Source organism: Lepidochelys kempii, chromosome 1 (assembly GCF_965140285.1).
Source record: "Lepidochelys kempii isolate rLepKem1 chromosome 1, rLepKem1.hap1, whole genome shotgun sequence".
NCBI lineage: Eukaryota > Metazoa > Chordata > Testudines > Cheloniidae > Lepidochelys > Lepidochelys kempii.
The window spans coordinates 163,209,336-163,225,150 of record NC_136380.1 but is presented as its reverse complement, the minus strand read 5'-3'; the positions used below and the strand labels follow the sequence as shown (position 1 = coordinate 163,225,150).

Below are 15,815 nucleotides of genomic sequence, written 5' to 3'. Positions count from 1 at the left end.
GTATTGTTTCATGATCTCTGTGTGTATATAATGTCTGCTGCAGTTTCCACGGTATGCATCCGATGAAGTGAGTTGTAGCTCACGAAAGCTCATGCTCAAATAAATTGGTTAGTCTCTGAGGTGCCACAAGTACTCCTTTTCTTTTTGCGAATACAGACTAACACGGCTGTTACTCTGAAACCAGAAAAATATAGCTAAAACATAGCTTTATACACCTATTGTAGCTTTATTTGTAAGGTAATTCTTGGACAAATTTCTCTTTCCAGCTGGTATTTCCCTCTCTTCCCCTCCCTCCCCTTTTGTCTGTCTCTAGAGTTGGTTTTCAGTGTGTGCCTAACACTTGGGCCAAATGTGCCATGCTCTGTCATGTTTCTGCATGTACTTCCAATTTTTAATACTTTGGAATTGTTTTGAGAAAGCAAAATTGAGATTGAAGTGAGGTATCTGGGTCAGTATTTGGGTTTGTGCTACCCAAACAAACCCAATCTCTCTCATCTTGCTTCAAAAGAGCCTCTATTTTGTGGCAATGAGGATGGAACCAAGTTCTGCTCTTAATGTTTGTCTAAAATGGAATGAACATGTAATCTTCCACCTCAGGAACTGTGGTGCTCAAACCTTGGAAAAACTAGTCCAGCTAGTTCCTTGCCTTGAGTTACTTCATAGGTAACTTTAAATTAAATATCATGTCTTATATTGGCTGATACGTTTCTTTGTAAAACTCAGATTTGTAGAACCTTCTATTTTCAGTAAGGTAGTCACATTGTTTATAAAGTTCAATTTTAAAATGTTATGGACTGTAATCTCAATTTATCCGCACTCTAGATAATAAAATCTTCCTTAATATGATCATTATTTCCTTACAGCCTGAAACTGCGATCCCTCCGAGTTAACGTTGGACAGCTACTGGCTATAATTATGCCTGATCTAGATTTGCAGCAAGTAAATTATGATGTTGATATAGTTGATGAAATTTTAGGACAAGTTGTGGAACAAATGCATGAAATCACCACTACTTAATATCCTTTACTGAAGACATTAAGAAACTTGCTGAATCTTCTACTATATTGTATGGTTTCCAAATTGTAAAGACTGGTTTTGTTTTTATGTTTGAGTGATTTAGATACAAACTCAGTGTAAAATATATATACTGCGTACACTCAGATGTCACAAATACTGTGGGTACTTTTCACGTACCTTTTAAGTTTCTCCTTAAAAGGAACAGTCAACATTGACAGGCCGTGGATGTACCTAACTTATTAAGAATTTTGTTTTAAAAATAAATGTTTGTAATTAAACTTGCAAATATTTTCTATTACTTTGGAATCTTAAACAGTTTTTACAGAGCTTTTCATTTGGCTTTTAACTTTTGTATTCTCAGTGACCCTTAAATGTATTTGTTCCCCCAAAACTAAACTTACCCTCTGATCCACCTCTGAAAACAAACCACGATAGCATGGTTGTAAATATCAGTATTCTGCTTGTAAACAATAATGAAACAGGCAAGTTTTGTGAGTTTGCCTTTACTTATGATAAAATATAGTTGGTACATGAAATTTTTGGGCTGTGGTCCCTGGTAGCAATATGGATTGTTGGGGGTTTTTTTGGTACAACAAGGGTCTGATCATGACATGTGCTAATACCTGCAGTTCCCACCAAAGCCAGTAAGAATTGCAGATGCTCATACCACTCAGACCATATTGCTATGGTTCTAACTACAAGTAGGCATAGTTTTGGTATGTGCTGTGAGCTTATTCATAGCTCTGCCAATGCATCTCAATGCTGACCAGAAATACTACCATTTTAATACTACCCCCTTGAGTGAAGACTGCTAATCATGTTAAATTGTATAGTGGTTTTGTGATGTTGGCAAATACATAATAGGGACAAGATATGTCCTTAAAAAAACCCCTCAGAACATTGAATTGTTACAATATTGATTACTGCCTCTGCCATAGAAACCCGTTTGTTAGCTTTTTTTTGAAATGACATTACTATAATCAATCCTAATTTAGCTTCCCATGAAAATACCAATAATGCAGCATGCTGTATGATTACAATGGGCTACTCAGTTTTAGAAGAATTATGTAATTAAAAGGGCATTTAAGTTAGATACTTTTAAAAGCAAACAAATTACCTTACTTCTGGTGTTAATGACCAATGAGTTTATTAAAGCTGAAAACTTAAATCTAATTTTCTTTCACTGTTTATGCTGTTTTAAATTTTGCACATTTTTTATGGACATAAAAAGGGCTAGTCTCTTGTGTTTCTAGTCTCTTTTGCTTCTAGTCTCTTTTGCTGGTTCTCATGTATTAGCACAGTGCTGCAATATCTGCAAAACAGGTGAATGTTTAAATTCAAGTGCTGAGTACATATAGGGATAGTGATGGTATGCTGCTTCAAACCATCTTTTTTTCCCAGCCAACAAAGGTGTCCTCTCATTTGACTAGTGATCTAAACAAAATGGTTCAATTAAAACCTTTAAAACAATCATGAAAACATCCCTTTAATATTAAACATATTTGAAACATCTGTTTCTACGAAAGCTACATTTTTTGGCTTAAGCAACCTTACTGTCTTGTTTAAATTAGGCTGCATTCCCTTAGTTGTACTTTGCTAGTCTGTGTAGCCTAAAAGTATCTTGAATACCTGATCTAGTATTATGCTAGTAGGGATAAAGAAATACTATTGTGCTTATAATGGTTAAATTTAATGTTTAATTTTGAACAGGTAGCTGAAATAACAATGTTCCTATACCTAAGTTTTTTGATAAACTGGTGTGCAATTTTTCATTTTGTCTTTGTCATTGTTTATTTATTTTCTCAGTGTTTTTGTCCAGATGCTTCTGTAGCTGAATTTATTATAGATGACTGGTAAAATACAATGTCTATATTGAAAATTAAAAATTTATACTGTACATTTAAATTTTGAGGAACAGCGGGTAAATGGAAGTAGGTTTACTTGTTAAAGTACATAGATGTATTTTTTTGTAAAAAGCACGTTCTGGTTTTCTGTCAGATCAAAACTTTTAACTGGTCAATAAAAAATTAATTTTGTTTTAAATAAGAATATGCATAATAGCTATCTCTGGCTTTATTTTAACATTCATCCTTACGAGAAATCTGGCATCCACTTTACCATGCAGCCTTTTAGAAGAATGTCAATTTGCTTGCTTCTGTAATCCATACTAACAGTGTAGTTCTGTCACTCTCTTTAGCAGTTAGATCACATATAGATGTTTGACTCTACTTCCATGCTAAGAGACCTGATTCTTTAACTCAAGTTCTGGAGGCTAGTGTTTTCATGTTCTGAAGTCCCAGGTTCAATGCCAGATTTCTTAAACAAAGGGTGTTGGTACTGTCACAGTTCAGAGTAATTGTATCTCTGCTCCTGCTCTCTGGTCCAGCAAGGACACCTATTCTAAGCTCCCAGCTCCTCAGCTGTCACACCTGTCTCCCTCCTAATCAGGTTATTTCCAGGCTGCACATTATACTGTGAATTCCCCAGCAGTCAGACTGTAAACAGAGTAAGTACCACAATTAAGTTACCACACAGCTCTGTCTAAGCAAGCACATTTACTCTTAAGGTGAAAATTACAGAAACAAAAACATACACTAAACTTACTAGAGATCACACCCCATCTTCCACAAGGCTTCTAGTCTGTCAGTCCTTTCAACGCTTTCCTGAGGATTGGGGCCCTTCGCTTGGATAGAAGGTTCTATCCGTTTGCTGGATCAGAAGGAAAGCCCTCCATTAGTTAACTATATTCAAACAAAAGTCCTTCTTTTTGGTCCCTGGAGAGTTCAGTTTGAACAAGTATATGCAAGACTCTCCAGTCAGTGCTAGCTCTCTGGAAGTGTTACAACTGGAGTGAATTTGCCTAACCCCACCCCTCCACTCATCTTAGTTCCTGGAAGACTTGGGTCTCCCTCCCCACATGGAATTGCATACAATCCCTAGCCTACGATACATAAACTTACTTCAAGAAGGTTGGGCAGTTTCCTGCAATACCCCGGACAAATCTCACAGGTACATTTGGTTATCCAATCTAACCACTAGACCACACGCTGCTTCCAAAGCCAGCAATGGAAACCAAGATTCCGGATGTCCAGCATTCCACTGCTGTTCCACAAAAGCTTGTCTAACCCACTGGCAATGTGCCATCCCCTCCCTGTAAGGGCTAGTCCATGTAAATAATATCATCATGCTTCGCTCACCTCCATAATCCTTGCATGAACACACCAGCTATACCTACTGCTGACATGGAAGAGGTCTGTGTTGTGGACTGGAAAGTGGTGGGGTTCTAACCTTGCAGATGACCCAGATGGAGTGGAAAAATACATTATATATAAAACTCAGTTTAAGAGCCCTTAAGCACTTGTTGAAATGCTTTTATATTGCAAAATTGTATTTAGAAGTGGATTTGGATGTTGTACTATATACTTTACTGCTGTGTTTATTGATGTTTGGTTCAGAGTAATGCACAGAAGACTCCCTGTGTAACCAAAGAGTAGATTCTTGCTGTGTAAGCTCCAAAAAGGCCAGAACTTACCTTTCCAGAAAGCAATCCTCATTCTGAAAGGGGTAACATTGGCACTTGTTGGAGATTGAGTGTCTCAGGGCATTACTGCTCTAGAGCTCAAGTACTATTCGACATTGGTGAGGCCTCATCTGGAATACTGTGTCCAGTTTTGGGCCCCACACTTCAAGAAGGATGTGGATAAATTGGAGAGAGTCCAGCGAAGGGCAACAAAAATGATTAGGGGACTGGAACACATGAGTTATGAGGAGAGGCTGAGGGAGCTGGGATTGTTTAGCCTGCAGAATGAGAAGAATGAGGGGGGATTTGATAGCTGCTTTCAACTACCTGAAAGGGGGTTCCAAAGAGGATGGCTCTAGACTGTTCTCAATGGTAGCAGATGACAGAATGAGGAGTAATGGTCTCAAGTTGCAGTGGGGGAGGTTTAGATTGGATATTAGGAAAAAAATTTTCACTAAGAGGGTGGTGAAACACTGGAATGCGTTACCTAGGGAGGTGGTAGAATCTCCTTCCTTAGAGGTTTTTAAGGTCGGGCTTGACAAAGCCCTGGCTGGGATGATTTAACTGGGAATTGGTCCTGCTCTGAGCAGGGGGTTGGACTAGATGACCTCCTGAGGTCCCTTCCAACCCTGATATTCTATGATTCTATGATACTGCCACTCAACCTTTCCAGACTACTGTACCCTTTTGAGGAGTCTGATTTGTCTTATGTACTCCCAAGTTTCACCTATCTTAAACTACTTCCTTACAAAATCAGACAAATACAAGCACACTATTACTGAAAAATTGCTTACTCTCATTTTTACTGTATTATAAGTGGACTATAAATACTGTACTTGCATTTCAGTGTATAGAATATAGAGCAGTATAAACATGTTTTATGAAATTTTAGTTTGTACTAACGCTGCTAGTGCTTTTTATGTAGCCTGTTATAAAACTAGGCAAATATCTAGATGAGTTGATGTACCCCTAGGAAGACCTCTGCATACCTCCACAGGTACTCCTACCCCTGGTTGAGAACCACTGCTACAGAGCATTTCAGCACTAGGTCACTAGTTTGAATTGTGCCCAGCTGCACAAGAGTTAAAAATTGTTCCCCTATAACACGTGTTTGGCATGAGCCTGCTTAAGTATAGCAAGACCTAAATTTGCAAGGGTTGGCCATTTTGTAATTGATACACACATTCGGGGGTGGGCAGAAGGAATGCAGAATACAGACCAAAACACCATTTAAGCTTTAGCACATAATCATGGGGTTTTGTAAAAAACTCACAATTTTAAGGTTTGAATAGTTATTTTTGAACTTTTGGGGTTGTGAATACTGAACTATATCATGCATTCAGATGGGCTATAGCAGAGGTGGGCAAACTATGGCCTGTCCTGCCTGGCCCTTGAGCTCCCAGCTGTCCCCCCTCTTCCCTACAGCCTCAGCTCGCTGTGCCCCCAGTGCTCTGGCTTGCCACTCGTGCTGGGTAGTGCAGTGCCATGGCTGGCTCTGGCCAGCTCCTGTTGCTCTGAATGGCATGGTAAGGGGGGGGCAGGGGGTCCTGGGGAGCAGTCAGGGGGTGATTGGATGGGGCAGAGGTTCTGGGGTGGTCATCAGAGGATGGGGGGGCTGAATAGGTGTGGGGGTTCCAGGGGGCCTGTTGGGGCAGGGGTGTGGATAGGGGTCAGGACAGGGAGCTGGGGGGGGGTTAGGTAGGGGTTGGAGTCAGGGACCAAGGAGCAGGGGGCGGGGGTTGGATGGGTCAGGGTTCTGAGGGGGCCAGTCAGGGGCAGGAAGTGGGAGGGGGGAGGGGCCAGGCTGTTTGGGGAGGCACAGCCTTCCCTACGTGGCCCTCCATACAGTTTCACAACCCCAATGTGGCCCTCAGGCCAAAAAGTTTGCCCACCTCTGGGCTACAGAAAGGGCTGTAACAGTTAACTGAGTACGGTAGACGTTGCTGAGGGGTCTGCACCCAGCCTCTCTCTCTCCTCACACCATATTCCCTGTTGCACTACAAATGCAGATAGCACCAACAGCAGACCCAGGGGAAGAAGTGAGGAACAGGTGCCAGGCTGTCTCCAACCATTCCCTCAGCCAGTTCTAAGCCACAGGATTGTACCCCTACTTCCCACAACTTCCTTCCTAAACAGCCAGCTGCTGCGCCCCCAAAACACCTGTTAGCAATTTGACTCACTCCAGCACCCCTCTCCCCACAGCTTTTAGCAGTCACCCACCCTGACAGCCTAGCACCCACCATTTACACACCCCAGGCACCCTCTTCCACTCATGTACTCTAGCCTGGGGCTAATTACCAAGTTTTGTGCAATTTCATGTCACCTGACATCCTGCTACTGCTCTGGGCCAAGTGTGTTGGCCATCAGATGAAGCTTATGGTCCTATGTAAACTTGCAAGAATGCAAATTAGATTGTGTCACTAAGGGAGCTTACCACAATTTGGCAGCTATAAGAAACTGTGTAAATTCCAAAAATAAAGTTGAGATCTGGTGCTGTAACCCCTCTGCCTCCCTGTAAAATGGGGACAATACTCAGCTTTATAAAGTGCTTTGTGATCTAGGGATGAGAAGTCCATGGTGAGTTAGGTACAATTAATTTAAATAATCATAAGAGTAGTGCAACCATCTTAATTCTGTTACCATTTCTGTATTCTCTAGCACCCCCCGCCCCTTTAATACCTATATAGGAAAATGTGCTTTAAGCAATTGTCTCTAACAAAAAAGACCCCTGCTGCTCTATAGAGGGTAGGATCCCTATAGCTGCACTAACCCCACGGCTCCGCCCACCTACCTGGAGTAACTTACAGGAGACTGAAAGAACGGAGCAGACAGCTGGAGCAGGCATGGGGAAGGGCCTTTTCTTATCTGACCCACTCTAGTGGAACGATTGAACTCGAGAAAGTTTCACTTTGCCACGACTGAATGAACAGAGGAAAAGATACTTGAATCTCCATCATTATGTAAAGCAACACACACACGCTCTGCCCCTAAATGCATACACCCTGCTCCCTCCACCCCCTCCTACATCGACACCACCCCTACACATACACCCTGCTCCCTCCACCCCCTCCTACATCGACACCACCCCTACACATACACCCTGCTCCCTCCACCCCCTCCTACATCGACACCACCCCTACACATACGCCCTGCTCCCTCCACCCCCTCCTACATCGACACCACCCCTACACATACGCCCTGCTCCCTCCACCCCCTCCTACATCGACACCACCCCTACACATACGCCCTGCTCCCTCCACCCCCTCCTACATCGACACCACCCCTACACATACGCCCTGCTCCCTCCACCCCCTCCTACATCGACACCACCCCTACACATACGCCCTGCTCCCTCCACCCCCTCCTACATCGACACCACCCCTACACATACGCCCTGCTCCCTCCACCCCCTCCTACATCGACACCACCCCTACACATACGCCCTGCTCCCTCCACCCCCTCCTACATCGACACCACCCCTACACATACGCCCTGCTCCCCCCACCCCCTCCTACATCGACACCACCCCTACACATACGCCCTGCTCCCCCCACCCCCTCCTACATCGACACCACCCCTACACATACGCCCTGCTCCCTCCACCCCCTCCTACATCGACACCACCCCTACACATACGCCCTGCTCCCTCCACCCCCTCCTACATCGACACCACCCCTACACATACGCCCTGCTCCCCCCACCCCCTCCTACATCGACACCACCCCTACACATACGCCCTGCTCCCCCCACCCCCTCCTACATCGACACCACCCCTACACATACGCCCTGCTCCCTCCACCCCCTCCTACATCGACACCACCCCTACACATACGCCCTGCTCCCTCCACCCCCTCCTACATCGACACCACCCCTACACATACGCCCTGCTCCCTCCACCCCCTCCTACATCGACACCACCCCTACACATACGCCCTGCTCCCTCCACCCCCTCCTACATCGACACCACCCCTACACATACGCCCTGCTCCCTCCACCCCCTCCTACATCGACACCACCCCTACACATACGCCCTGCTCCCCCCACCCCCTCCTACATCGACACCACCCCTACACATACGCCCTGCTCCCCCCACCCCCTCCTACATCGACACCACCCCTACACATACGCCCTGCTCCCCCCACCCCCTCCTACATCGACACCACCCCTACACATACGCCCTGCTCCCCCCATCCTCCCTACACAGACCCCCTGCCCGCGCGCCCGCCCGCCTTCCTTTATGCACGCTCACACTCTGCTCCCTCCCTCCCTCCCTTATACACGCCCACCCGGCTCCCATCCCCCTCTACGCGCACACACGTGATACAGCCCCCACTTGTAGCTCTGCATCGGAGCTTGGGCCGAGGGTCTGAGCTCAGCGGGGCGCGGGGCAGGCGCGAGGCGGAACTCAGCGGCGCTGCCCAGCAGGTGGCGCTGTTGCCCCGTCATGTCCCCCGGGAACGGGTCCGCGGTGGGCGTGTCTCTTTCCTTCGACCCGGCCTACCTCGGACGCATGCGCGGTCGCTGTTAGGGGGAGCTGCGGCGCGCGCGGGAAAGGCGAGCCCCGCCTGCCGCGGCCGGACCCGCCTCCCCTGCTCCGCGCGCGCGCCAGCCAGCCAGCCTCAGGTAGGGGCGGCCGCGGGCTCGGGGCGTCCCCCCGCTCCCCGCCAGCGGCGCTACGGGCGGGAGCTGGGGCACGGGGTGCTGGGGCGGGGCGTAAGAGGAGGCGCCACCGGCGAACTGCAGGGTGCGGTGCGGCCCCGCGGTGGGATGCAGGGTGCGGCGTGTATGTGGCATGCGGAGTGTACAGAGCCCCAGCTCTCTTGAGACGGGATTTGGTGAGGGGCCGCTAATAGGCTGAATTCAGCCTTCCTGTGGCTTCCTAGTGTTTTCCGTATCCCAGTGGTGGGTTTGTGTCGCTCCAGGGTTCTCGTGTCAGGCTAATGTTTTCGCGGGGGGGAGGGTGTTGTTCAGACATGGAGTATTTTGAAGGGGGCCTCTTCATTTGCAGGGATTTGTCAGCTTGACTTGCTTCCCCTTCCTTTTAAACTTCATGCTCAGTTTGGCAGACGAGTGCATATTTTACTTGAGTTTGATTCAAACCTTTAACTATGCGTGTGACAGTTCTCCTCAGCTGAGTGCCTCAGTCTTCCTCTCTGTGGAATAGCGGTGATGTGCAAAGATCGTTGAGACCTCTGGAAGACAGCTGCTAGGTAAGTGAGCATTGTTTTGTTAGTGCTGAGGCACAGCATCTTTTCTGTGACTAACAAGCTCCTCTGTTCCTGGGAGGAATGATTTTTCTTCTGTTCTGTCTCTATTTCCCCTTTTTCTTCTATCCTTTCATCTCCCTTCCCACTCCAACATGCTAATTTTTTCTCTTCTTGGTAATTTTCCCTTCAAATGCAGATAACTTTTATGGTCCATGAGGTCTGCACTAAATAGTGAATTCTTCTTCTACTCTTCCCTCCTTGCTTTCTGTTTTTCTAGCATTACTTACTCCGAGGGGAATTCTGCACCACAGCACATGCACAGAATTTATGTCCCCCGCAGATTTCTTAGCTTCCCCGCAGAAAAAGTGACTTTCTGATGGGGAAGCAAAAGGAAGCCACTAACAATCATGCGACCCTCCCAAGCATTATGTTTCGGGTGTCCAGGGCAACCGGCAGAGAGGTAAATCACTGTGGGTTTGGACTGGGGAAGACCCAGCTGGTGGCTCCTACTCTGCGCTGGGCTCAGATGCTGGTTCTGGCTGGGCTGGGGAGGATGGGATTTCCTCTTCCCTTGAACAGCATCCAGGGTTGTTTCAGACCCACCCCCAGATTTCTCCCTTGGCTGTAGGAAGCTCTGCAAACTCTCTCCTCCTAACCCCCGTGCTTCCTGCACCCATCGCACCTCAGTTGCAGGGGGAGGGATCACTGTACAGGGAGCTGCTCCCCAATCCTCCAAACCCTGTTGCATCCAGACCCCCTCAGACCCAGACCCTCCCACCAAGCGTCACTCCCCCCCACGCACCCAGAACCCCTCCAACAAGCCCCTCTTCCCCTGCACCTGGACCACCCCAATGAGCCACCTGGACCACCCCAATGAGCCACCCGCACCCAGATCCCCACCATACCAAGTCCCAACCAGCTGCACCTAGATCCCCACCCCACTGAGCCCCATTCCTCCAGCATCTGGACATCACCACTGAGCCCCCCCACGCCATCCTGCCAAGCTCTTCCCCCCCGACTCCCCTCCTGCTGAGCTCCAACTATCTTCACCTTGACCCCCTCTGCAGAGTCCCATTACCGTTGCACCCAGAACCCCCCAACAAGCTTATGCATCCAGATTTCCCCCCCCGCCCCGGCCCCGCACCCAGATCCCCCACTGAGCCAACCACACCCAGATTGCCCCACACAGAACCCTCTCAACCCACACCTAGCTCCCCCCATACTAAGATCCTCCACACTTGGATCCTGCCTTGCTGAGCTTGCCTGCTCACACCTGGTGCACCTGTCACAGAGGGACAGGGTCCTGGGGTGTTTCTGGTGCAGACCCAGCCTTTGTGCTGTGTTAGGGTTGGGTGCAGGCTCGCTGCTGAGTCTGTGTCCTGGGGGAAAGTGGCATAGTGATCTCCCACCTTGTTCAGCTAGTGGCTTGTGTTCCCCAGTGCCATGCTGGAGATGCCACATTTATTTGACAAATAAGATTTGCAGAATTTTAAAATATTGCGGAGAATTTTTATTTTTTTAGCACGGAATTTTTAATTTTTTGGTGCAGAATGCCCTCAGGAGTAATTACTCTTGCTGCTTCGACAGCGCTTGTGACTCAAACACCAATCTATGCAATGATTTGTGCTGCAGTCAGAGCAGGGAGTAGAGGGATCAGAGCAGCATGAAGAATTCAACCATATTGAGGTCTGGGGATGGGAAAAATGACATGCCCACAGAAAATGTACCCAGACGCTATTCCAGCACAATTACCTCTGTCATTGTAATACGATTTCCAGTAACAGAGTAGAGAGCCATGGCTTAGTAACCTTTTCAGAGAATGTTCTTATAGAAAACTTTAGTTATTATAAACCATAGTTACTTAAAACAACTTTCCTTAGATGTAGTAATCTTTTGTGCTTTACTATAATGTTTTACATATTATTTCTGTGGTGCTTGTGGACACCGTATTGTTAACTCTGATTATAATTTTTGTCATAATAAATGCAAAATATCTAATACTTGCCATGTTTTTCTTTAGAAAGAATGAAGGTCATCACTTGTGAAATAGCATGGCACAACAAAGAGCCGGTGTATAGCTTAGACTTCCAACACGGAACGGATGGGAAAATCAATCGACTGGCCTCCGCAGGAGTAGACACAGCTGTTCGTGTGAGTTCCAAACTTTCCCGGATTTTAGTGTGTGCAGAATAACTACCAAGGAATTTAATTTTACTTTAAAATTTCACCTTCTTCTGGTTTTCCATGGGCTACCAGTGAGTGTCTCAGATGAACAGTTATGTGAAAGTGGGGCATGAGCTCTGTCAGTTTGAGTTTAGTCTTCAAATTCTGGCTAATCTGCTTCTTCCTAATTTCATCTAGTTTGGGTAGAATTTTGAAATTTTTGAGTGACTGTACTTTTCCTGCCTCCTTGTAAAATATATAAGTAACTGAACTGAAGAAAATGGTGCAAACTAATTACATAACTGAAAATAGATCAATTTTCAGGTGTAGAAGCCAATTTACTACCTGTAATACTTTTAAAACTAGATATGGAAAGTGGAAAAAGGACCAGATGGGAAAGCAATTGTGGAATTCTTGTCCAATCTAGCTCGCCATACCAAAGCAGTGAATGTTGTGCGTTTCTCTCCCAGTGGTGAGATTTTAGCATCAGGAGGAGATGGTGAGTAACATTATAATAAAGACCGATATAAAGAAGATACATACATCTCATATAAAAATGAGCACAGAAAGTGTCTATCTTTGGGTTTGTATTAACCGCTGCCCTCCCTATCACCATAATTCGTGAGTGCCCCACAAACCCTAATGAATGTATTCCTCCAGCCTCCTTGTGAGATAGGGAAGTATTTTCTGTGTTTTACAGATGTGAAAGAATTATTCCTATTTTATGGATGTGGCTTTGAGCAGCTTGCCCAATATCAAAAAGGGACTCCGTGGCAGAGTTGGAAATTAAATCCATCTGCCGAGTCCTGGACCAGTGCTTTATCCTCAGGACCAAAGGGATTGGATAGCTCTCTATTGGGTTCGACACACACATGTAATATTTTAAGAGAAGATTTCCAAAGGCACAAAGGGCAGTTAGGTACCCTTTGAAAGTCAGTCGAAAGTTGGGAAGCTGACACTGACTTGGACCTTTGGAAATTTCCTTCTTAATCAGATTGTTTAATGAAAAAGGCTAGATCAACATAAATCGAAACTAACATATACATTTGTTTCCTGTTTCTACGTAATAAAGGTAATGGTGGGGAAAAAAGCATTTCTAGGTCAATCACCTAAAAAAATCTCCAAGGCTTGTCTAAGTATTTTTGCTGGTTGACTTTCACATTACATGTAACATAATAGCAGGATAAGGCCAATATAATAATTCATTATCAAAAAAACAGAAACATTTATCAACAAATCAAATTATTCCACAGATGCTGTGATTTTATTGTGGAAATTGAATGATAACAAAGAACCAGAACCAATAGCATTTCAAGATGAAGATGAAGCTCAGCTGAACAAAGAGAATTGGACAGTAATTAAAACTTTAAGGTAATTTAATTTGGGCTTTTGGAGAGTTTTCTTCATTCCATGATGCTCCTTATGTCTGGAACAGCCTTCCACTCAACATAAGCAAATCCTCTTCACAGTTTTTGCAAAACTCACCTGCTCCATAGTGTATTCCTGTTATGCTTCTGCCCCCATTTAGTATCAGTCCGTGCTGGTGTTCTGTACCAGTCTGTTTCCCCAGTCTTTCAAGATTTTTAAGGCAGAAGATCTGACACCTGTGGCATAGCTCTCTGCACCTACTTATATGATCATTTACTTCAAAAGCTCTGTCTTTGTCCCCTTTTGCACAGGGACAGTTTAAGAAAACAGACATTTTTAGCACTAAATTTATAGTGAACATAATTTAATAATGAATATTAAACAAAAAAGTGCCAAAAGCTAAAATGATTCATGCCTGTTTGCTAAATGTCAGTCCCAGCCAAATTTTTTAAACTAGTTTTTAGAGTTGTTGAAAAGTTTTATTCCAGCTGTCTGGAAATATTATTTGCAAATTACAATAATTAAAAAAAAAAAGTAAAGGTGACAATTGTATTATGTATTCATACAATAAAAAAGTCTTTATTTCACATTATATATGATGCTTATTAGAATGTACGTGTATTCACAGTTAAAATAGTTCATTTATCTAAGTGAAATGAGTCATGGGTTCAGTCCCGTTCCTACTGGGCAAGACATCAGAGCACCACTACCACAGTGGGAACTGAATGGCAGCCTGTTGTCACTCTCCGTGGAGAAGCAAAGGAATGAAAGGCTGTGGAAACTGAAATCACCTTTTGTCCCTTTGTGGGACAATATGTGGAATGCTATCCCCTGTTTGAGCAGCATCTGTGGATAAAGAGCACTTTGGTCTCCAGGTTCTCTCAGTTAAATTCATTAGTAATTTACACTGTTTTACCAAAAAAAAAAAAAAAAAATCTAGTCTCAATACCTGATAAACCTGAATAGGTACAAAGTGTGTATAGTATAAAATATGCCTTTAAAAATGCTTGTATAATTTCCATTCAAGACTGAAACAGCTTCCAAGATAAGTTAATTAGAATTAATTTCTCTAAAAAAAATTGGAATTTTTAAAAATGGGAATGTAACATGTATTTTATCATTCGGGTAGTCACACTGTGGTGTAAATCTACAAAATAATGCTAGTGATTCTTACCATTTTTTAAACTTATTTTTTGTGGAGATTCTCCTAACTTGGACTTGATATCAGAAGACATTCGTTCAAATGCAATATGAACTAAACTTAGATTTGGAGATTTGATATGCAAACGTTTTATTGAACATTTCTTGTGAAAAAATTTATCTGTAAAGGAAAGTTTTCTGAAAAAGTGACCTTTCTTGTATTTATATAATTTATTAGTACATGAACAATTGTGTGTTGTTTATATTGCACACAATCCTGGGGATGTTCATTTTTTCACATCTTTAATTATACATCATTGGAAGTCATTTGTGAATTCAGCGTTTTTATTTCTTTGAAAGATGCAGTGTTATACATAGGTTAGCAGGGGGTGTGTCACTCCTACTAGCAGGAATATATATTGTTTAAAAATAAAAAGCAGTGGCTGGCCATCTCATTATTGCAATACTTGGTAGCCTTTGGTCATAGGCTTTTAACATTTAAAAAAAATCTGACTGTGTTTCTTCATAACTCTTGTTCTTGCTATAACGATCACAATTTACTCCCCTGGATTCCAGAGGCCACTTAGAAGATGTGTATGATATTTGCTGGACCCCTGATGGAAACTGCATGGCATCTGCATCAGTAGATAACACAGCTATAATGTGGGATGTCAATAAAGGTAATTGCTAAATTTCTAATTTATCTTTGTCGCATCCATCCTGAGATAAGTAGAATTGCTTAATGCTTAATAACTGAAAGCATCTTTTTTTTTTTTTTTTTAAGACAATATGGTCAAATTATTTCCTGACTTTGTGAGGAATATCTCTTAGTCTGGGAGCGTGATGTAGTGAAATCTTATTTTGTGGACAGGTTAGAGACAAAAGGGTCAGGGAGGGGTCATTTGATTCACACAATCTACAGAATCATAGTTTCCATGGTGTCTCACTCTGTGACATGCCGCGGGGACTCAGCACCCTCCCAGCTCCCGGTCCACCAGTGGCTGGAAATTTTGATAATACAGTGTTGTCAGGGATAGGACGAGTTGGGTATCTTTTGAAAGCCCTTTCTCCCACAACCACAACGGTACCAAACATGACAAATCTTGACCAATTATATAGATGTATATTTGAGAATGTTCAAAAATATACATTAACACAGAGATTCATTGCTTACATAAAAAAGACATTAATCTTTGGTAATTTTAGGGAAGCTAGCCTTGACACATAGGCCTGAAAACATTTAATCATCAGTTATCGTCAATGTTGTCTCCATCTAGGGCACCACTGCTAGACATGTCGCACTGATTCTCGTCTGCACTGCACTCATACATGTCTAAAAAGCAGACAAATGTTTGCTGGGTGGTGAGCATCTGGTCTTTGCACTTGTGAGCATTTGATTA

The 15,815-nt window shown here is 44.2% G+C and overlaps 2 protein-coding genes across 9 annotated transcripts in view; both read left to right on the top strand.

Annotated features, from left to right (window-relative positions):
- The window catches only part of MORC3 (MORC family CW-type zinc finger 3), a 63,407-nt gene extending 60,341 nt beyond the window's left edge, over nucleotides 1-3,066 (top strand). For all 5 annotated transcript variants that reach the window (XM_073361161.2, XM_073361170.2, XM_073361150.2 and 2 more), the window contains one exon: nucleotides 864-3,066. In XM_073361161.2, coding sequence (XP_073217262.1) covers nucleotides 864-1,017 — 154 coding nt within the window. In that variant the 3' untranslated portion in view covers nucleotides 1,018-3,066. The remainder of the gene's footprint in view (nucleotides 1-863) is intronic.
- A 5,985-nt stretch (nucleotides 3,067-9,051) lies between these two features.
- The window catches only part of CHAF1B (chromatin assembly factor 1 subunit B), a 31,702-nt gene continuing 24,938 nt past the window's right edge, over nucleotides 9,052-15,815 (top strand). The window contains exons 1-6 of one of the 4 annotated variants that reach the window (XM_073361099.2): nucleotides 9,052-9,160; nucleotides 9,659-9,747; nucleotides 11,765-11,895; nucleotides 12,274-12,406; nucleotides 13,161-13,278; nucleotides 14,992-15,095. In XM_073361099.2, the coding sequence (XP_073217200.1) occupies nucleotides 11,770-11,895; nucleotides 12,274-12,406; nucleotides 13,161-13,278; nucleotides 14,992-15,095 (481 nt within the window). In that variant the 5' untranslated portion in view covers nucleotides 9,052-9,160; nucleotides 9,659-9,747; nucleotides 11,765-11,769. The other 3 variants (XM_073361127.2, XM_073361119.2, XM_073361108.2) reach the window with 3 other exon arrangements.